The sequence below is a fragment of the Meles meles genome, chromosome 12 (assembly GCF_922984935.1).
Source record: "Meles meles chromosome 12, mMelMel3.1 paternal haplotype, whole genome shotgun sequence".
Taxonomy (NCBI): domain Eukaryota; kingdom Metazoa; phylum Chordata; class Mammalia; order Carnivora; family Mustelidae; genus Meles; species Meles meles.
The window spans coordinates 20,122,081-20,144,164 of NC_060077.1; the positions used below are offsets into that span (position 1 = coordinate 20,122,081).

General features: G+C 53.4%; 1 protein-coding gene across 2 annotated transcripts in view; it reads left to right on the forward strand.

Moving 5' to 3' along the window:
- Positions 1 to 22,084, forward strand: part of LOC123953986 (splicing factor SWAP) — a 67,071-nt gene that overhangs the window by 34,464 nt on the left and 10,523 nt on the right. For both annotated transcript variants that reach the window (XM_046024498.1, XM_046024499.1), the window contains exons 12-15: positions 5,770 to 6,000; positions 7,030 to 7,220; positions 14,722 to 14,987; positions 21,588 to 21,713. In XM_046024498.1, coding sequence (XP_045880454.1) covers positions 5,770 to 6,000; positions 7,030 to 7,220; positions 14,722 to 14,987; positions 21,588 to 21,713 — 814 coding nt within the window. The remainder of the gene's footprint in view (positions 1 to 5,769; positions 6,001 to 7,029; positions 7,221 to 14,721; positions 14,988 to 21,587; positions 21,714 to 22,084) is intronic.

Consider the following 22,084-nt stretch of genomic DNA (forward strand, 5'->3'; position numbering starts at 1 on the left):
GAGTTGCTTAGCCTTCCCAGCCATCTGCAGACTCTCGCTGAAATAACAAAGGAACATAGAGAATAAAATCAGTTCTTGCCTCAGAAGTGGGGGTGACCCCCAGGCTGTCGCAGCCTCTGCCAGCCACAGAGGCGGTGGGTGAGAGGCCAGAGCAGCTTGGAACGCGGCGGCAGGTGGCTTGCCCCTTAGCCACGACTGCTCCCACACCACCACGACCACACGGCCCGCGCCTGGGACAGTGCGGCTTGGAGCCGCAGAGCCCATGGGTGCCAGGGAGGCAGCGGGACTGAGCGCACGGCCTGGAAACAGCCTCCAAATGGTTCGATGCGGTGAAAGTCTCAGGAGCACAGTGGATGCAAAGACAGGCTGAAATGTTCTCAGATCCACAGGGGAGGAGATGGAGGTGGCAGAGAAGAATCCAGAAGGAGACAGGGGCAGGTTGTCCCCAGGCAGAGAAAAGGACAATTGGCCCATCACACCCACGTCTGCAACAAGAAGAGCCGATAAGGGGGTGTCTGGAATTCTGAACGGAAAGTCTTCCGGGTGCTCCCGAGCTCAGAGACTCTCAAGAGATGCGTCAGCATTTCCGGAATAGTGAGTCAGAGTCAGTGCTGCTGACGAGAATGATGAGAATGTTTCTTCTTCTTCTTTTTTTTTTTTAAAGATTTTATCCATTTATTTGACAGAGAGAAATCACAAGAGAGGCAGGCAGAGAGAGAGGAAGGGAAGCAGGCTCTCCACTGAGCAGAGAGCCCGGTGCGGGACTTGATCCCAGGACCCTGAGATCATGACCTGAGCCGAAGGCAGCGGCTCAACCCACTGAGCCACCCAGGCGCCCTCTTCTTCTTTTTTTGAGATACTTTTTTTTTTTTTTTTTTTTTTTTAAAGATTTTATTTATTTATTTGACAGAGAGAGAGATCACAAGTAGGCAGAGACGCAGGCAGAGAGAGAGGAGGAAGCAGGCTCCCCGCGGAGCAGAGAGCCCGATGCGGGGCCCGATCCCAGGACCCTGAGATCATGACCTGAGCCGAAGGCAGCGGCCCAATCCACTGAGCCACCCAGGCGCCCCTTTTTGAGATACTTTTAAGTCCTCTTTACACCCAGTGTGGGGCTTGAACTCAGGAGCCAGAAATCGAGTTGCACGCTCCACTGACTGAGCTGGCCGGGCACCCCGAATGAGAATGTTTACCAAAAAATTATTAAATGCAGCAAAAATGTCAAACACAAATTTACATAGCTTTGTATGCTTATGTTGGTAAAGAAAACCTGTGACAGCTATTCAGCTCAAACCTAGAAAAACTGGGTGGCTCAGTCAGCTAACCGTCTGCCTTCTGCTTGGGTTATGATCTCAGGATCCTGGGATCGAGCCCCACTTTGGGCTCCTGCTCGTAGGGGAGCCTGCTCCTTCTGCCTCTGCCCTTCCCCCTGTTTGTGTGCTTGCTTTGACAAATAAATGAAGTCTTAAAAAAAAAAACAAAAAACGAAAAAAACAACCCAGAAGGAAAGCATTAAATGCATCTGAGGAACGCTGGAGGGGGGGGCAATGCGTGTCAGCAGGAACCAGCGAGGATGTAGGGAAAGGCTGGTGAAGCGTGCTATTTTGCCAGCGGATACACAGCAGACAACAGGTGAAGAACACATTTTCGAAGTGGACAGGAATCATACATGTAACCCTAAATTTGAATGAATTTGAAAATAACTGAAAAAAATGGTCTAGAAAAGTATTAATTACTACTATCGTGTCAAGAAGAAGCAGTGTGATGGACGCACAGTCTGGAAGAATTTCGGGGACGTACACTGGTCAGTGAAGTCCCGGAACACAGGCAGCTGGCAGGACTGCATCAGGTCAAGTTTGCTCCTGCAAGAAAGAGGAGCTTGGCCACCCAAGGAGCGGGAATGCAGGACGGCCTGGGGCCAGGTGGGGCCTGGGAGCAGTCCACGGACACCACCCCGGGTGGGAGCCCACAAGCTTGGCTGATCCACAAGCAGCAGATCCCTGGTCGGCGTGGGCGTGTCCTGGGGTGTGGATGGTGCACTTCAGTGCGACTAACTGATGGCTGGAAGTCCGGCCCCCAGTTACAGAAAACAAGTAAATACGACTGGTCCTTCACATCTCACAACAATAGTTCCAGACAGATTATGTATTTAAATGTAAAAAAAAAAAAAATCATAAAGGGGCTTCAAAGGCAAACAAAGTTATTTCCAGGAGGGAATTCTGAAGTAAAATTCATCACAGAAGATTATATATTAAAGACCTTCCTAATCCATATAAAAGAAAATATTCTCAACATTGGTGGAGCACACTAGCCCAGATGAATTGCAAATGACTCTTATCTCTATCTTCAGCATAAGTAAAGCTCACAATATTAAAATGCAAAAAAAAATTCATAAAGGGGCGCCTGGTTGGCGCAGTTGCCAGCTTGGTTTTGGCTCAGGTCATGATCTCTTGGGTCAGGGTCTGTGCTGTGGGCACAGTCTGCTTGTCCCTCTGCCTGTGTTCCTCCCACTGCTCCTGCACACACTGTCTCTCTCTAATATAAAATATTTTTAAAAATAGAAACACGAAGATAGAAGAAAATAAAGGCAGTTTCTTTTTCATAATCTAAGAGTTGGAATAGACTTTCTAGAAATTGAAGCCATAAATCCTAAGGAAAGGTAAGGAGGTCTGATGGGGGAAGGACCTGAAAGAAATTAAATGACAAATGTCAAAATGTTGGTTACGATTCACATGGCTGGAGAAGGGGCAGTGTGCACACTGTGGGGAGAGCTCAGTGACCAGTAAGGAAAGAGCATGGCAGAGAAGTAGTAGACCAAGGACATGGCAGATCGCTCACCAAAGAAGAAAAGACAATAGGAAATACATTTTTAAATTTTTTAAGTGTATCTGCATTAACAAAATGCTGTCTTTTGCCTCTCAAATCAGTCAAGTTATGCATAATGCTCTGCGAGGGAGAGGCTCAGGGCAGCGGGAATCCGCGCCGTCTTTGCAAGTGCACATGGGCGCAGCTCCTAGAACAGCCACGTGCTCGCACCTGACACCTGTGGCTCGGCCAGCGCCCCGACCCAGTGCTCCCTGCGGGGCTCGTGGGCTCTTAGAGGTAAACCCTCGGACGTAGTCGTGGGAAACTGAAATACATTGGAACGTCCAGACCAAGAAATGAAACTCCAGTTTTTTAAAAATGATCTCTGCTGACAGGGGAACAAGGCACAGTGTGGCTCCCTGAGTGGAGCGAGCTGGAACGCTCGAGTATGGCCCCATGCACGCCTGCGTGTCTGTGCCACAGCTGATCTTTCATTTTGTCCACCTGTGGTGTCAGTTTTCCGTAGAGAACGCAGTCCCTTCTGAAGGCTGACATTCGTAACGAGGCTTGGTCCCTCACCGGCAGGACGGAGGCCTGGGGACTGTATGTGCCACACGCACTGACCGAGCTCCCCGGCCCGGCTCCCAGCTGCCTTGGCCCCACGCCCTGCAGCTCAGGGTGAGCAGGCTGTGGAAACATGATGCGAAACCCGCAAAAGTGTGGAGGAGAGAGGCCAGGCGGGCGTCTGTGAGCTGAGACTGGAGGAGGAAGCAGCAGCCCCGCCGGAGGTGGGGGAAGGGAGGCTGTGCCGGCGGAGACGGGGCCAGAGCTGCCACATCCTTGCAGCAGGGGGACCAGGGCTAAGTTCCCTACATGAAGGGTTTCGGGTCCCCTGCTCCCTAGCTCAGCTCCCTGGGAAAGTTCCTTGGTCTTTGTAGCCTCGGTTCCCCACCTATAAGCAGGAAGCCCAGCAGCATCCCGGATGGGGCTGCACGTTCATTGGGTGAGGCCCGGGTCTGGCCACTTGGCCCATGCCGTTGCTGACTCACTTCAGCGTCTGCGTCAGTAACGGGGCTCTTTGGCCTTGCGTTTCACACGCATACATGCCAGGGTCCGTAGACGTGTTGTGTTAGCATAGGAAGTGTTCCAGAAGCGAGTATTTTAAAGTACAGCATTTGTTGACGGCTGGTTTATTCAGTCTGGAGGAAGAGATGTTTTGAGAATCGTTAAAGTTATCTTGGGATGTGCTGCTGTAGCCACAAGTCTGTGAGCAATTTTGATTGACATTTAAGTGACTCTTTTGCCTTTTAAGGTCTTTTGGCCCTATGTTGTTGAGAAGATTGTGTTACTATAGGTGGTAAAGGGTAATATTAAACTTTTTTTCTCACAGAAAATGTCAGGGTGTACAAACGGAGCGTGCCATGATGAGCGCAGCACCCCACTCCCCCCGCTGCCCACCCGAGTCCCCAACATCGTAGCCTCTCACCCAGAGATGATTTAGTGTGTTTGTGGAAGAGGGGACTGTGTAACAGTCCCGCTGTTAATGTGGGCTCCCCTAACGAACCTTCGTCTTCATGGTCCCTGCGCGGGGTATGTTGTGCTCGAGGAGAGGTGGTGTGGTGCGGATTTTCTGGGGGACTCAAGCTGTGCCTTCCACAACACGTGGTATGTGACTGTGCTCTAGCCCAAGGCGGTTGTCGACAAAAGGTGGTTATGTGGCAGACCTAGGGTACTTATGTGCTGCAAGGCTTCCGTGGTGTGGAGCCGCAGAGTGCGGATGGTGGGGCCCTCGGGGGCCAGCTGAGTCCTGCCGACACAGACACAGACCCACAGACACAGCCCTTCTGGAGCCTGCCAGTTTTCGTAATGGAAAGTTTCAGGCGCATCCAGAAGATGAGCATACCTTCCCAGACCCGCTTCCTGTGTTCTCCGAGTCAGCAATGTGTGCTGCACTTTAAAGTTTGCCCTGCAAGGCGCCTGGGTAGCTCAGTGGATTAAGCCTCTGCCTTCAGCAAAGGTCATGATCTCAGGGTCCTGGGATCAAGCCCCACATCGGGCTCTCTGCTCACCGGGGAGCCTGCTTCCCCCTCTCTCTCTCTGCCTGCCTGCCTGTCTGCTTACTTGTGATCTCTGTCTGTCAAATGAATAAATAAAATCTTTTTTTTTAAATTTCCCTTTGCTGTGGTTTACTTGAATGTCTTTCATTAGGTAATGATTCATGGTTTTTAAGAGTGAAGTAACATAGTACAGTCAGGCAGGTGTCGTTCAGAATCCCCTTCACCGTAGTGTCCAAAGGAGCCAGGGACTCGCGAGGGGGTGTTGTGTGGATGGAGACGGGGAAGATTATTTCCTTTTGGGCCTTTGTATTTCTCTTAGTAAAATTCGTAGATGTTCTCGGGGAGAACATGGCACCACCTGACATTTTGTGGCAGCCATAGAGTAGTCAGACATCACGTCTTCCATGAAGCAGGGACGTGTTAAAGTAAAGTGTTCACTGAATGAGGCACCTGGCCCAGTAACTTTTGCTTTGTAACAAGAGGCTACGTTACAGAGTGGGGTTTTTAGAAACACCTTTCCGTAGTCAAGTCGCATCATGTGCCTGTTTGTCCCATGCACATTCAGCCATACGCTGATTCTGGGAGAGGAAGGAAAACCCCGAGAGCAACTGACCCTTTATAGATGCGGTGACCCTGGCTCACCCTTGGTGGCTGCGTCCCGGCAAGGCGTGCATGGGGTCCCCCCGCGGGCCAGCCCAGCCCCCCTGCATGCAGCGTGCATTTCAGCGGCCCTATTTGAATACGCAGGCGCTGCCCGCAGCCCTAGAACCTCCCTCCATGTAAGAAGTGGCCCCACTCGGGACGCTACCCCGCCGGCCAATGCGCTTGTGGATGGTGGGGCCCCTGCGGGTTTCTGCTCTGTGTTTCCAGATACCTAAAAGTCTATCACCGTTTTCACTTTTCTCAATAGCTTCATTTGCTCCGATAAGCTTTGCAATCAAGGCCAAAGAAAATGATCTACTTCCCCTGGAAAAAAATCGTGTTAAGCTAGATGATGACAGTGATGATGATGAAGAAGGCAAAGAAGGCCAAGAAAGTTCTAGTAGTGCTACAAACACTAACCTGGCAGTTACCCCACCCTGTGTAGTGGTTGAGGAGAAGCGGCCTCAGCTGACCCAGGAGGAGCTAGAAGCGAAGCAAGGTTTGTCCATATGTTTTCAACTTCTTGAAGGAAAAAGTACGTAAACACAAGCTTAACCCACTCAGCCCGCAGGACAGAGACTGCCAGCGGGACCTCTATCCTCCTGACCCTGGAACCGCGGGGAGTCCAGTGGTGGTATTGTACACGAGGAAGGTTCTTGGTTAGAGCAGTGAGCACTGCTCTTCACTAAGTGGCAGACACAGCGCCCCCGCCAACATGTTTCTAGAGTCTGCCCAGAGTGCTTTCGTGGGGGCGGGGGGCCTATGCGCTCTGACCACAGCCCTGGGCCGAATGCTCGGCCTGCGCTCCCAGCTCGGATGCTATACCAGACAAGGAGATGCCCTGCCGTGAGCCCGTCCGACCCTTCAAGGTGACACGGGCCCCGGCCAGGCCACCAGCTGCTCCAGCACCACCAGTGGCGTTGGTGAGGATGCTCCCCCGGCCTCCCACCCGCCCCCAGAACACACTGTACTCTGCACTCACATAGTTAATTAACGCCGGCGTCAGCTTCTGCCTCTGCTCCCCAGCATGTACGCTGCGCTTTCTGTACACACGTGCACAGGTGAAGCCACATTCGTAGGAGGATGCCTCACTCAGACCTGGCCTGGTGCGAGTCACCATCCCTCGGCAGGCTCGGCTCTGTGTGTGTGCGTCTGAATTCGCACCGACTGCCGTAAACCAAGCCACGTGTTGGGAGTAAACCTTGTAACGTGGCATCCCTGGCCAGGGTTAGTGGCATTCTGAGGTTTCCCTGATCCCCGCTCTCCCTGCTGTGCAGTCCCATCAGGTTTGTGGCTTTGATTCTGAAGGTGAAACGTTAGAAATACTAATAATAAGCGTTTTGAACTAAGTCTCTCAAAATTCAATTTGCCTGATTCGTCTGTCCCGAAATTTGGGTTATGTTAATCTTTTAGAAAACTGCATTGTATTTCATGACCCTTTCGCTGCCTGTGAAAATCAAAATAGCAAGGTGTGTATAAAAGACCACGTGTTGTAAACATTTGCTTTCTTCTGTGTTTATTCCTTAAGCAAAGCAAAAGCTGGAGGACCGACTCGCGGCTGCGGCCAGAGAGAAGCTGGCCCAGGCGTCTAAGGAGTCAAAGGAGAAGCAGCTTCAAGCAGAACGTAAAAGGAAAGCAGCTTTATTTTTACAGACCTTAAAAAATCCTCTGCCAGAAGCAGAAGTCGGAAAAGTTGAGGAAAATCCTTTCAGTGTGGAGGTGAGTTAAGTCCACATCAGCATTCCGGGTAGAAGTGGGTGAGTGTGGGCCTCCTGCCCTTGGGGGCCCGGAGCTCGTGGCCAAAGCGCCCACCAGAGCCCCCACCGGAGCCCCCACCGCAGGTGCCAGGTGTGGTCACAGAGACTCGGGCCTCTCTCCCCAGCCAGGAACCTTTGCTCCCGCGAGCACATGAGGCCGCCGGGGCTTCCCTGGGAGGGACGCACGTCCACCTGGGGACACATTTGGCCGGAACAGTGACTGCTCGGGTCCGTGTCAACATTAGCACTTGAATTCGAAAGCAAACTCAGACGTGGTCACGGCCATGACCAGCCCTCCACGCTTCCTCCCCCAACCCCAGGCTCAGGCCAGCGCTTCCCATGGTCCCCAGCGTGTCTCGGAAAGGCCTTTCCCGGTGACGGAGAAGGTGCCCTGTGCTCTTGATCACCCAGACGTCTCTGAGTCTAGGGCCATGACTCCAGATGGATTTTGGCCACACATAGCCGCTGGGTGTATTTGTTTTTTGAGGAAAGCCTCATGGTGAGTTCCAGGCTCCTGCCTCCTGCTGCCGGCCAAGCCCGCTGTCTCTGTCAGGAGTCGGTCTGGGGCTCGGTCAGAGAGGGACAGAGGCCGACATGCCTCCGCTGGGACGGTTGTGGCTCACGGGGGCTGGGGAGCTGGAACTCTCCTGGCGGGGGGCTCGGAGGGGGCCGTGCACACGTCCTGCAGTCTGCTGCCGTGTGTGCGTGGAGTAGATGGCGTAGTTCATGGACATTTGTGTGTGGGGCTGTTGGAGCCGATTCTGTCACATGGTCACAGCTGTGCTTCCTGACAGCGCTGTGCTTGAGCGAAAACTCTGTCACAGCCGGAATTACTCTGTGTTAGTGCGCCACATTCCCCAGTCTGCTGTGTGGCCTCCTCCCAGCAGCAGAATTCTTCCCTATAAATGCGAGATAGGTTTCAACTCGGGCTTTTTTCCTGTTTATCCATGCACAGCGAGTCCCACCTTTCTTGTTTTCGAGAAAGTGTTCCGAATCGTAATACATGGAAATGAGTGTTGATGCTTCTTATTTAAATCACTGGGTCATTCCCCTTGCGGACCTAGTGGGAGAGATTGTAGCTCCTACACTGTTTCGACAAAAATGTAACACTAGTAGCAGATGGTAGTAAACGTCTTTAATTGCTTTGAAACAAAAATAATTATGTTGGCAATTGTCATAAGTGAGATTCCACTTGAAAGTGTTGCATCCTAAAGCAGCTTCTGGAGATGGGTCAGCCTGCCTTCATGGGCTGCTCTGTGCACACGTCACTCGCCGCTGCTGGCACACCTGTCCCCCGCCGGCCTGGGTACGGCCCTCTGGAGTGAGGCCCCCAGGTCCGTGTGAGCCGCCGTGCACAGGGCAGCTCAGGATGTCCTCCGAGGGCCTGGCTCGAGACCCCGCAGGGCTTTATGGCAGCTCGTCTGCTTCGACTTCCATTACAGCACCACGTGCGTGTGACACAGACCGTTCATGTGCAAGGGCAAGGCGCCGAGGGGAACACACACTTCCCTTCCCATGTGTTCCTGTTTCATAATTCCTAGGGAAGTACCAATTTCTTACTCATTGTAGTTTTTATTGTGTAAAATGACCATACCTTCATCTGGGCATCTTAACCCTTTCCGAGCACACCATTCAGAGGCACTGAGTACACTTCTGTCGCATGCCACTGTCCCCACCCTCCACCGTCAGGCCCCTGGTACCTTCCCGAATGAGACTGCCCTGTGCACCGCTGGCTGGGGGCCACTGGCGCCCATGCCGTCCGTCTCCATCAGCCTGGCTGCCCTTGGGGCTCGTGGAGGCGGGGTATTGGCGGGACCAGCTTGGGTCACCTGTCACGATGTTGGTTTTTAAGCTGAATCATAACCCATTGTATGTGAATGCTGCATATTAGTGCTTGTGTATTCTCAAGGGAAAACGGTATAGATTTAAATGTCACAGTCCGGGGCGCCCGGGTGGCTCAGTCGTTAAGCATCTGCCTTCAGCTCAGGTCATGATCCCAGCGTCCTGGGATCGAGCCCCGCATCAGGCTCCCTGCCTAGTGGGAAGTCTGCTGCTCTCTCTGCCACTCCCCCTGCTTGTGTCCCTGTCTCTCTTTCTCTGTTAAATAAATTAATAATGATTTTTTAGAATTTAAGTAAATAAATGTCACAGTCCTAGGATGGCAGCCTGTGCGTTACTGTGCGTGCCGGGCTTTTCACCCCGCAGAGCTCTTCCCTGTGTCCGTCAGGCTTGTGCTTGTGTGTGTTTATCGTGTGTGAGCACCTGCTGCCAGCCCGTAAGCTGCCCCAGCCTTGGGCCGACATGCAGCTGGCCTGGTTTTAGCGCTGTGATCATGCTCCCGTGTCCCATGCACTTACTCCAGTGAGTAGAGCCATAGTGTGAGCCCCTGACCGTGGAAATGGTTTCTAAATCTCAGGCACTACTAAGTGAGCCCTTGACACGATTGTGGCGGGTTTTGTCTTTCACCAGGGGATGTGAAAATACCGGAGTGGGTGCCGGCTGTCAACAGGCTCTGGTGGCTGTCGGTCTTGACTGGTGGAAAGATGGCATCTGTTCCGTTAGCTCGTGTACATTAGCTGTCCTGACACGAGTGACTTCTTAGGGGCTTTTGGCGTCCTGGCCCCTGCCCCCCGAGGGCCGCCTCCGTAGCCTCTCCACATGTTCTCCTGGCTGCCGACCTGACTCTCGCTGGGGATGGCTTTTTGTGACCAGTTTCCCTGATGGTTTTCCTCTTTGTCCGCTGTGGTCTGGCTGCCTTGGAATTCACTTTGAAGAGCGTATAGCTAGACACAGTGCATGTCGACAGGTCCCTCACCTTCCTGCTCACTGTAGAGACCTGGAGTACACGCCTGCCCCATCCCCCCGCTGACCGCGTCAGGAGAGAGGTCTTCCATGACCAGATACGATCTCACGTCTAGAGCGGGATTATCGCCGTGGACAGATGGGGCAGTACATTGTGGAGCAGTCTGTAAGGCACAGAAAAGCACGTACGTGAGTCCTCGGAAATTCATGTACATGGCTCGTTTTGGGGTGTGCTCTTGGTTCAGAGTGAAGAGAAACCAACGATCCTAAATCTGAGCCCCTTTGCATTGTCACGTGACCATTCGCGTGGTAACAGCCCGTTTCAGGACACCTTCAGATGCCAGCAGTTTGTTCAAGGTAATGGTCCTGCCGAGTTTATGGGGCCAGCAAGCGATTGCAGGGATGCGAGAACAAAAATCAGCCAGTGTTGGTTGAGCCTCTGCTGTATTCAAGGCACCAGCGCACCTCGGAAGATGAACGGGGAGCCTGTTTCTTACCCGGTGACCGCACAGTTGCATCTGTCCCCCGGGGTCGTCCTGCAGGGCAGCCGAGCAGATGAGCTTGTGGATGTGCCTGGGCCTTCAGGAGGCGGAGATGGCGTCTCAGCCAGGCTTGGGGAGCCTTGGTCCTGTGAGAGGTGACACCATAGGGAGGGCTGTCCGGGGCCAGGGATGCACATGGGCGGGAGGTGGGCGCCGCCGCCTGAGGCAGCAGCAATCAGTACCGCCCCGGGGTCTGCAGGAACAGGTGCGGGCCGCTGTCTGCCAGCTTCAAAGGGACGCGGACGAGCGAGCGCACTTCCACGGAAGGAGTGCACACTGGCCGCTGTGTTGGCGGGAGGGCCGGCAGGAGCCTTGTGCGGGCCCGTGAGTGACCGGGTGACCAGCGGCGCCCACGCAGCGGAACACACAGAGAACAGCATGGGCGCTCAGCTCCGGCTGTCAGATTGCGTGGGAGGGGGCTGCGCGGGACATGTGACTGACAGGAAGGAAATGGAGATTCAAATGAGCAGGTTTATTTATTTATTTATGTTTTAAGATTTTATCTGGCAGAGAATGCGCCCACGAGCTGGGGGAGTGGCAGGCAGAGGGCAGAGGGAGAAGTAGATTCCCCCTGAGCAGGGGGCCTGAAGCTGGGCTCGATCCCAGGACCCCGGGATCATGACCTGAGCTGAAGGCAGGGGCTTCGCCGACAGCCCCCAGGCGCCCCTGGACGGGCAGCTGCAGAGGACGTGTTTCAGTCTGCCGCGTCAGACTCACCGTCACACCTTGCGGCGTGTGCGGGGTTCCCCCACTCTGACAGCTGACACCGCCTCCCTTCCTGGGGGAGGTCATGTCTTCAGGTACCTGCTCATCTGCTTCTGGGCAGTTCGTTTCCTCACGGCGGGACATGATAGTTGTTGGGTTCGTGCCAGCGTGTTGGCAAGTTCTTCTTTGTGATCAAAGGACGGGCTCGTGTCGTTTCCCAGTGTCCTAAACTGGGGGCACTAAGTTTTCCCAGTGTCTCTCCCTGAATTCCCAGTGCCACTCAGACCTGCCCGTGTACTCCCCTCCCCCCTGCTGATTTGTGCTTCGCTCATTGTTGCTGGAATAGTGACATTCCAGCCCAGGAATGCAGCTCTGCTCATTCGCTGCCGGTCTGCTTGCACACCCAGGGCCATGCCTCCCGCAGGTCTTCCCGTTGGCCTGTCCTTGATCGTGGCCACAGAGGGCTGGGCCAGGCGCCGTCAGAACCCAGAGTGGGGCATGGGGAGCCGCGGAGGGCTGTCTTTCAGGCCGCTGGTACGTGCCATTCAAGCTGGCAAGGCAGTGGAGACTCTGAGTAAGGCAGAAACAGCATTCGTGTGCAGGGGTGTTTTCAAGGCGTGCACTACCCAACATGGTAGCCGCTAGCTACCCGGAGTCATTGAAATTTAACTTGATAAAGATTAAATGGGGTACCTGGGTGGCCCAGTCACTGGGGCACCTGCCTTCGGCTCAGGTCACTATCTGGCCCCGTGCCAGACTCCCCGCTCCAGAGGGACTAGTGCTCCCTCTGCCCCTGCCCTCCCCCCGACTCGCACTCTTCTCTGCCTCCTTTTCTCTCGGTCTCTTTCAAATAAATGGATAAAACCTTTTTTAAAAACTAAGTGAAATTCAAACTCCAGGTCCCTAGCCGCACTGGCCGCACGTGGCCAGTAGCTGACCGCCGTGTACGGGCCGCTATACAGACGCTTCCGTTGTTGCGGCCGAGCACAGAGGACACGGCTAGCGAGCTGTTGAGTCTGCCTTCTAGTGGTTTGAAAGTCCGCCTTGCTGCGCAGTCAGGCTCTGATGGCACAGGGTCAGGAACCGACCCCACTGCCCCCACCTGGCTGAACAAAACCAGTAGAGAGTGGTGCTTGTTGTTCTGACCTGGGAGCGTGGTACAGCTCCCTCAGGGCTCAAGGGTTCACTCCAGGCACAGCATCCCCTAGCCAGCTACGTTCTCAGCCCTGACTCACCTCATCACCCACTCAGACCTGAATCCTGGACAGCTCAACTGGGCTCTTGTGCATCTCCCTCAGCATGGCACAGCAACCAGGGAATTGGAATGTTCTGGTCTGTTCCCTGCTCAGGTAGAGTGAGCATCCTCTGGAATTCATGGATTGAGGGGGCAGGAAGGGCCGTTGCCCACACAGGCAGGATTTTCTCATGTAGGGGAGCAAGTGTCTACTGTACTTGTCCAAACATTTTGCTTACATTTTCTGGAAAAGTTTTACGGCCCAAGTCGTTATTGTGCATCTTTGAGAAACTTCCCTCAGTGTCTCTTGAATTTCCCTGGCCTGTCTCGCTGTGTAGCAAGAATCCCCCCAGGGTAGCTGAGAGGTCAGTGATGTACACCTGTCCCTTAGTGAGTGATGGGACACCCCTGAGAGGCCTTCAGGTACCCTGCCCTTGTGTTTGCACAACCAGAGCCTTGGGCCTGTGCCTGGAGCGCCCGAAGCACATCCCCCAGCCCCCACTGTCCTTTCAGTGCAGAACGGGCATGGCCCGAAAACCTCCAGGTGGCATGTCTCTGAGCTTGGTGCCGGCACCTGCTCATGAGCGGGGACCGGGTGGGGGGGGCACCGTCTGCATGAGACTGTGACTGAGCCTGCCCTTCTGCCCTGGCATGGCGACCGGGCTGTGGGCGGGTCTGGGCGTCTCTGCCTCCCGAGTGTGCAGGGCGCTCGGCTTCAGAAGTGACAGCTCAGGCCCCTACAGCAGGTGGGGACGTGGCTGTGGGGGGTTGTGGCTTTAGCAGGAAGCGCTGTCCCCTTATCCAGTGGGCCTTGTCCACGTGGACCACAAGGACCCAAGGAGAGGACAGGAGCAGTTGCAGGATTCCGTGGGCCCTGCCCCGCAGGCACACCCCTCCCTCAGGCTCAGCACCCGCCTCGCGCTGTCCCCGGAGCATCCCAGCTGGGTCCTCGGATGCCCCCGATGTTCAAGTGCAGAGTTGCGGGGTGTCCCCCGGTCTGTGTGGTGTTCAGTTAGAGTGCATCGAGGACCTTTCTTGGGGATGAGGGCAGGCAGCACGTGAGCTGGGGTTCAGGTTCGGGTTTGGGTGGGTTTGGGGTTTGTTCTGTTTTGTGTCTGTGAACTTGGATATTTTACACTATGATGCGGACCGTCGGTGGACATAGGATTACTGCCTTATTTTTAAAGGCTAAGCACTGTTTCACCGTCCGGCTGCACCACATGCGACCAGTGCCCTTGAGGGTCGTTTGCATGGTTTGCAGGTCGTGGTCGTTCCAGAGTGGTGTGGTATGGGACCTTGGGCGTGCAGCGTGCACACTTGACTCATCAGAAGAAATTGCTAGAACTGGCATTGCCCTGGATGATGGTCGCAGCTGACGGGCTCCCCGTCTTTGTCCACCTGTGGGCCTTCCCGCCATGGGGCCTCAGGGTGCATCACCTCTGTGTGTTTCGCGTGGATGCAGGGGTTTATGGTGAACAGTGTGTTGAGTACAGGACCGTGCTGGATCAGCACATGCAGACTGGCTGGTGCCTGTGGGGCTGCCTGGGTGAGGACTGCCGTGAGAACCGTGTTTTCCCGCTGGTCCTGAGGCATGACTGGTGCATGCACTGTGCGTGTGAGGTCCGCGGCGTGATCACTGAGGTGTGTATGACATGATGGCCACGATAGGTTTAGTTAACATCCGTCAACTCAGGCACAGGAAGGAAAGAAAGAAGGTTTTTTTCTTTAGACAGAGTTCTTAAAATCAAAGAGGAACCTCTTAGTTCAGGTCTTCCTTTAAAAATTACTTTCAGACTGGTGTAGAGATTCATAAAAGCCCGATGTTGGAGGTCTGAGAATCTCTCGGTCGGTGGAAGGTCACAGTGATTTATGAAGGCACAAGCACGGCTCTTTTCTACCTCGGTGTCCTTGCTGCCACATTCCCTTGATGAGGTCAAGTGCCGCCGGCTGGGGCTGGTGAATGAGCACAGGCTGGGAAACTGTCACGTATACTCCTGGCATCTGCCACTTCCCTGGAGACCAGGGCGATGTTTTAGAGCCGTAGAAAGAGATGTGCTCCTTTCTGAGAGGTGTTGGTGTGTTAAATGGTATGAGGGCCCCAACGTTGAAATTTTATGTGTGCGCGTTTTGAAATGTCCTGCTTTTCCTCTTAACACCCCGATGTTTGCTTCTGTCCCCAGGAAGCCAGTTCTGTGCCCTGTCCGCTACTGGCTGGAGGTAGACCTCTGCCCACTTCAGACGTTAAGCCCCCGGAGGGGCCCTCCAGCAAAAGCAAGGACCCGCCGAGGGAAGAGGAGAAGGAGAGGAAGAAGAAGAAGCACAAAAAGCGGTCTCGCACAAGGTCGCGCTCCCCCAAGTACCACTCGTCCTCCAAATCCAGACCCAGGTCCCACTCGAAAGCAAAGCACTGTCTCCCCAGTGCCTATCGGACGGCGCGCCGTTCCAGGTGGGTGTGCAGGGCTCCCGTGGCGCAGGACTGCCGTGGGCGCTGGGCCCTCCTTCCCCAGAGCAGCAGGGCCAGCAGGGGTGAGCGCAGCCCTCCTGACAGCTCCCCTGCGGGGCCAGCTTGCAAACCCCAGTGACATCTTTCCAGGTTGTCTCGGAGTTTGATTTCTAAAGCTACAGCCAGGTTTTTTAAGAACAGATTTATATAAATTTTAGCGGGTTTGTTTAGTATGTAAAACCCACAGGGGCAGGGTGTCTCGTTTTGTCTGTGTGGCCTTTCCCGTGCTAATTGCCCGTGTGCATGCTGTGACGGGGCTCAGCGCGTCTCCTGTCCAGCGTCCACACAGGCGGCACCTGTCTCTTCCCTCCGTCCATTTGCCCTTCTGCCCGCCCACAAGAGGCGCCCTTAACCGCCGGGTGTGAGAGCAGGTGAAGACTTGAGGCCGCAGGTACAGCCGAGGCCCTTAAAGGGTCGCAGAATTTACTGCCCCGGGAAGCAGTTCTGTCTGAAACAGCTGGCTTGCAGCAGGTTTAAAACCTCTGCCTTTACACCCTGCATCACGGCCTGCGGCCCATTACTCGGCGTCGAGTGGAGTCCGCCGGCTTCCTCTCCAGCGCAGTGCTCGGCCTGCTGGGACCGCGTCTGTCCTCTGCAGCTGATGCGTGTCCACCTCCTTGCCTGGGAAAGCGCGCGACCAGCACATCCTGTCTCAGACGCACCCGCCTCTCTTGAGTATGTCCCTGTTTCTAGCCACACCAGACCTCAAAGGCCTGACAAGTACGGCAGCAGTGAAATTGCATTTTCTTCATGTAAACACGTTTGATCCTCGGCTGTGTCGGATTCTGGTCGTTCTTCAGAAGTTCTGTCTTAACACACACACCCCCACACAGACACACACATGCACACCCAGACACAAGCCCACACACCTTGCTGTTCTTTGATTAAATGAACAACTTTGCTGATAGAATTTCAATTTTTGGAAGCTCCCTGGAATTTGTAGGTAAATATCAAAATGTTTTAAAGTTTCTTTTTGAGAGAGTTTCTTAAATGGTACCGTGTAGTGGACATAAGTCCTGTCAGCCCACACCAGCCCTCTGAGCTGTAGCGTGCCTGGTAAATTCTGGCCCATTGTCCTTAACCGCACGGCTTTAACAAGGGCGACTGTGAGGTGCCCCTGACCCCTCGTCTTGGGGACAGGCAATGACGAAACTCATCCCGTGCAAGCCTCGAGCTATGCTCTGATCGTTGAGTGTTCAACGCGTAGAGCGTCAAGTGTAGCCCATCCCCAGCTGTGGGGGCGGGAGAGGTGGCCGCCAGCATCTCCCCAGCTTGTTCTCGTCACAGCTGCAACGCTCGTCTGACTCTCAGAGTTGCGAGATTCTAGGTTTTATGTGCTTTTTAATTGACTCTATTAGAGTAGGGCATTTTATATGTCATTTAATACTTTTTTTAAGGTTTTATTTATTTGAGAGAGAAAGAGCACACAAGAGGGAGCATGAGCAGGGGAGGGGCAGAGGGAGAGGGAGAAGCAGGCTCCCAGCTGAGCAGGGAGCCCGATGCGGTACTCGATCCCAGGACCTTGGGATCATGACCTGAGTGGAAGGCAGACACTTAACTGACTGAGCCACCCAGGTGTTCCTATTTTAATACTTGTTAAATAATTGTTGTTGGTTTTTATTTTTTGCGAGAGGGAGAGGAGGGGCAGAAGGAGTGGGAAAGAGAATCCAAGCAGGCTCCACACCCAGTGCAGAGCCCAACACGGGGCTTTGTCTCGCAGCCCCCAGACCGTGACCTGAGCTGACTGAGCCACCCAGGTGCCCCTAAATCATTGTTTTAAAAAAGATTGAGAGTTCCATACTTTATATGTGAGTATATTTTATATTTTTCTGTATGTTCAATGCTGACAAGTGCAAGAAGCAAAATCTTAATTCTTAGTGTGTAACCTTGAGTTATAAGAAAAAGTTAAAAATTTTCTGCTTTTGAGTTCTGCGATGGCAAACTGCCAGCTTCACCTTAATTTGACCTACAGTTAAAATTACCTGTCACCAGAGCTGATTTTTTCATGACTCAAGCTGTTCCAGTTGTGGTGGCTGAGTGTCTCCATGCTCCTTCCAGCTGACTGTGGGTACGTGGGCTGACTTCTCCGTCCACTGAGGCAGCCAGACCCTCCGGCCTCTGATTGGCAGTTCATAGGATATCAGGGCAAAGTGCACTTCGTTATAAAATCATAAAAATTATATCGTGACACAAAGTCCTCCAAGTGTTTGGTAATCCGTGATGTTTTGCCTTGAAAAATCACGTGTGGCAACGATGCTTTTTGAAGCCAGACCCCGCCAAGCTCAGGGCCGCGGGGTTGAGAGGAGAGACCAGCTGTCCCACAGCCCCGGGACTGCTCAGAGGAGATGCGGCTCACGCCAGTCCCCAGGGCAGTCCTGCCTGGGCTTGTGGCTAACAGCCGCGCGTCTGCTCCGTTTGGGAATGTGGTGTGTGTCCCCGGGCGGCCGCCCCTGCTCTCTCAGTCCAGGCTCTGCCAGCTCGGATGACCCCAGTGGGTTTACACTGCAGCAGGTTTAAACCAGGAGACACTGGTGTTCTTAGTAATTGAATCTGGATGTGTGAAAAATACTTCAATTTTTAACCAGATCTTGAAGTTGCTAAAAGACAGTGTCATCATTGTTAACTGTCTTTTCAGATAGCGCTACCCTTTACAGTAAGGGACCTGTCAGACTGTTCTAGGCCTGACGCATGACTTGATTATTTTATTTTTTTTATAAACTTTTTTTTTTTTTTTTTTTTTAAAGATTTTATTTATTTATTTGACAGAGATCACAAGTAGGCAGAGAGGCAGGCAGAGGGGGAGGGGAAGCAGGCTCCCTGCTGAGCAAAGAGCCCAATGTGGGGCTCGATCCCAGGACCCCAAGATCACGACCCGAGCCGAAGGCAGAGGCTCAACCCACTGAGCCACCCAGGTGCCCCACGACTTGATTATTTCAGAAAGACTGCTGCCACCTCCAAGTAAAAGGCACATTTATTTGTCAGTATTTGTACTTATAGAGTTCTGTGGTTGAAATGTATTTTCTTTTACATATTGAATTACTGAAGTGTTTTGTAAGGCGTGGAAGGTTAGGGTTAGAGGCCCTTTCTTAGCAGCAGTGATCTCCGTGTGAAGATAAGTGGCGTTCGCGTGCCTCCGGTCCGAGTACGTAGCTCATTGAAGCTGTCAGTGGCCCTGGGTCTCCAGAGGCAGCCGGGCCATAGAGTAATCTTGAGCTTCAGAAATCAGTATGTTGCTTCTTAGAAAGCATAACGATTACCGCATAGTGCTTAGTGTGTTTTAAATCAACATTAATTGAAATGTAAGACTTTTTTTCCTTCTTTTTTTTTGGTGAGGATTTATTTATTAGAGAAAAAGCACACGCAGGTGGGGAGGGGCAGAAAGGGAGGGAGCGAAACCAGCAAGCTGCGCGCTTGGCCAGAGCCCAACGCGGGGCTCAATCCCACGACCCTGAGACCAGGACCTGAGCCAAAATCAAGAGTCAGAGGCTCCGCCGACCAAGGCACCCAGATGCCCCCTCTGTGCTTTCCGCTTCTTTCTCACCAGGTTCTCTGCCATAAATGGAATGAAGTAGTACTCAGGCCATTAGCATATCGCCTAAAAATTGAGCTTTAATAGTTAGGTGTTGTTAAAATCTTGTAAGACTCTAAAGCTTAAAATGAAGCTTACTTGAAGAACGCTAGAGAAGATCACCTTCGGCCTTTGGTCCATCGGCTCGTCAGTATTTAAGGGGAGGCCGAATGGGGGCAGGTTCCAGGTAGAACTCTGTGCCCTGTTTACAGTGTTGGGGGCAGCGTCCGCACAGTCCCAAGCTCCCTCCAGACTTCTGCTTGGGGACGAGCTAGGGATTAGAATGACGTTTTCTTTTCTTTTCAAGATTTTTTTTATTTATTTGACAGATCATAATTGGCAGAGGCAGGAAGGGAGAGAGGGGGAGGCAGGCTTCCCGCTGAGCAGAGAGCCTGATGTGGGGCTCGATCCCAGGGTACTGGGATCATGACCTGAGCCGAAGGCAGAGGCTTAACCATCTGAGCCACCCAATTGCCCTTAGAAACACGTTTTCTAAGTCAGAGTTAATATTCGGGAACAACTTATGCCAGCAAAATTGGGGTAATGATGGTCATTCATACAGTCTCCTCATCCTGCACAGGGTTCCCAAGAGGTGACGCTCAGTGTTTAGCGTGCAGGTGAGGGCCAGGGGTTCCCCGTTCTATGGAGCAGACCCTAACCCAGCAGATGCCTGCGGGCTCTCTGCATCCACAGCGGTGTGGGAACATCTGGCCCCTTGGGAGCCGCCTGGGCGGAGGATGGAGTATGGTCGGCTGCAGGAGCTCTTGGCTGCTCAGGCCGGTGAGCACTGGACCCTGCTGCCCCACGCCCGCCAGGAGCTGCTCCAGAGCGGTGGAGGGAACAGGGCAGGGGTTGCTTTCAGTGGTTAAACACAGAAGGAAAGAAGCTTTTTGCAAACAGCACTGTCATTCAGGTGAAGAGCCGTGTTCCGCCACTATCTGAAAGCAGACTGCTATTTATGAGCCACAAGAAAAAGTGTCTGAGCCCCGTCGCGCAGGTTATTTACTTATAAAATGGAGCTCCTGTTTCTGGCGTTGTTGTGATACCAGTATTAACTGCCTTATTAACAGAATTAAAATATCAGTGCTTCTTTCATTAACATAAAACCTAAGGGGGGGCCTAGGGGGCTCAGTGTGTTAAAGCCTCTGCCTTCCGCACAGGTGGTCCCAGAGTCCTGGGATCGAGCCCCACATTGGGCTCTCTGCTCAGTGGGGAGCCTGCTCCCCCCTCCCCTGTGCTTGCCTCTCTGCCTACTTGTGATCACTGTCAAATAATAAAATCTAAAAATAAAGAAAGAAATAAAACCTAAGTAAGACGAAGCTTACTGCCCTTGGTACTGAGTGGGCTACTTTCCCAGACGACTCCACATCTACTGGGGACAGCCACCTCCCCTCAGAGACCTGGAATGGTCACTGCAGAGTGGTATTGTGTGAGAGTTAGGAATCCGCAGGCACTAAAAACTAATGCACGTTTCCTGATTATTGAGTGTATCGTTCTCCGCGTGAGCATTCCACGGGTGTAGAGGTCTGATTATGCAGAGCTTTCTCTGAGGCTCTGGTCCCACCCCAGCCGGCACCCTGAATTCTCAGTGCAAAGTGTGTGCCTCTGTGTTGCAGGCCCCAGCCTCCCCAGGGCCACGCTCGCCCAGTGGGAGCACTGACCACAGCAGCTGTTAGTAGCTCCTCTCCCCGACTCCTGGAGCTCTTTGGAGGGGAAACCCGGTAAAATTTCGAGGTGTCTGATGGACCTCACCCTCATAGTTTGTAAATATTGGGAGGTCTGGAAGAAAAACCATCAACACCATTTCGTAAGCCAGAACGCAGTGGTGCTGGAGAAGACGAAGCCGATGACGGTTTTACCTGGGGCCGTTCACGGCCGATCTTTCTCATGAGTAATGTGGGGTTCTCTCTGTGACGCAGGAGCAGGGACTGTGATGATAAGCTGATGTTTGGAACAACAGTGTATGTTATTTTGGGGGGGTGTAATTAAAATGGTTCGGTGTGGAATCTTTTATGGCAAAATCAAACTGCTCTTTATATTATTTTTGAATGGGTTGTCATAGAAACAGAATGAAAAGAAATTGGTTTTTTGTCCAGATTTCTGCTTACTCTTTGTCTTCTTAAAACAGTAATTTCACTGAATGAACAAAAAAGGAGAATCCTAAACGTGTCATTACAGGACCCTCCTCGGAGGGCTTTGACCCCCAGTGGTGAGGGTCTGCAGTCGGTGCTCTGAGCACTGGTTGCCTTGAGTGGACGAGGTCTCTGCCCGGATAGAGCGAGTGTCTCTCCAGGAACCTGAGAAGGAAGAATGAGATATTTTAAAGGATGGTTTTAATCCAGGGCATCTCCCAAATGTAAATTATCTTGAGAGGTGGTGTGCTGGGAGTTGAACTGCTGCAGCCGGCTCATCATTCACGCCACGAGGCCATGCGGTGGGCGTGAACGAGAGAGGGTTCGAAGTAGTGGCTCTGGTTCGTCTGCTCTCTTCCTTCTGCCAGTGTTCAGAACAAATAGAAACAGCTCGCCTGAGTATCACTGCTTTTCCTTGTGTCATTTGGATCAAGAGGTCTGTGAGCTAAAAATGGTTGAGGGCAGTAGAACGCAGAGGCAGAAGGAGGATGCGAAACTGCAGGCCTGACTTGGTCACCTGGTCAACCCTGGAATTGGGCAGCGTTGGTGCTGTGGGCCGTTCGGACCAGCCTCATGCGTGCTGTGCCCTGGTTACGTTGGGCGGCAGTGTGCTGAGTGTTCTGGACTAGGAGCAGAGTCTCTGTCTGCCTCTGCGTCTGGACTCAGTTCTGTGTCAGTGGAGTAGTGAGGCCGGGGAGGGGGACACTACTTTGCCCCCCAGAAGCACAGAGGCGGCACCTGTCGGGCACCTGCAGACCCATGAGGCCCATCACTGCCTCAGCATGGACGTGATCGCCTGCCTGCCAGCCACATGGACTAAAACTCCTCTGTTCCTCTGCCCAGGTCACGATCCCGGTCCCCTCGGAGAAGAGCACACTCTCCCGAGAGACGGAGGGAAGAAAGGAGTGTCCCCACTGCCTACCGGATGAGTAACAGCCCAGGCGTCAGCAGGAAGCGGACCCGGTCCAGGTAGGCGACTGAGTCCATAGACACAGTCTGTGCTGCCGGGAATGCGAACGTGTATCCTGAGGGCTGGCACAAGCCAGGGAGGCGTCCCTCGGCAGATGCTCAGCCCCTAGCAGATCTTCTGTTAGTCCTGGAGCTGACTGCAGAGGGAGCTCTGTGTCCCTGGGGTCGGGGTGGCATCGGGCAGTGCCCAGCACCAGCCCCTAAGTCTAGCTACCCCGCCGGACCCACACACACAGATGAAAGGAGAGGAGAAGTTCGAGTCCCAAGTGAGTCCCTTCCACTCCCGGGCTAGCAGGTGCTGTGGACAGGGCCACAGAGTCCTCCCGGGCTGAGAGCAGAGAGCTCCACCCTCCACCCCCTTGACGGCTGTC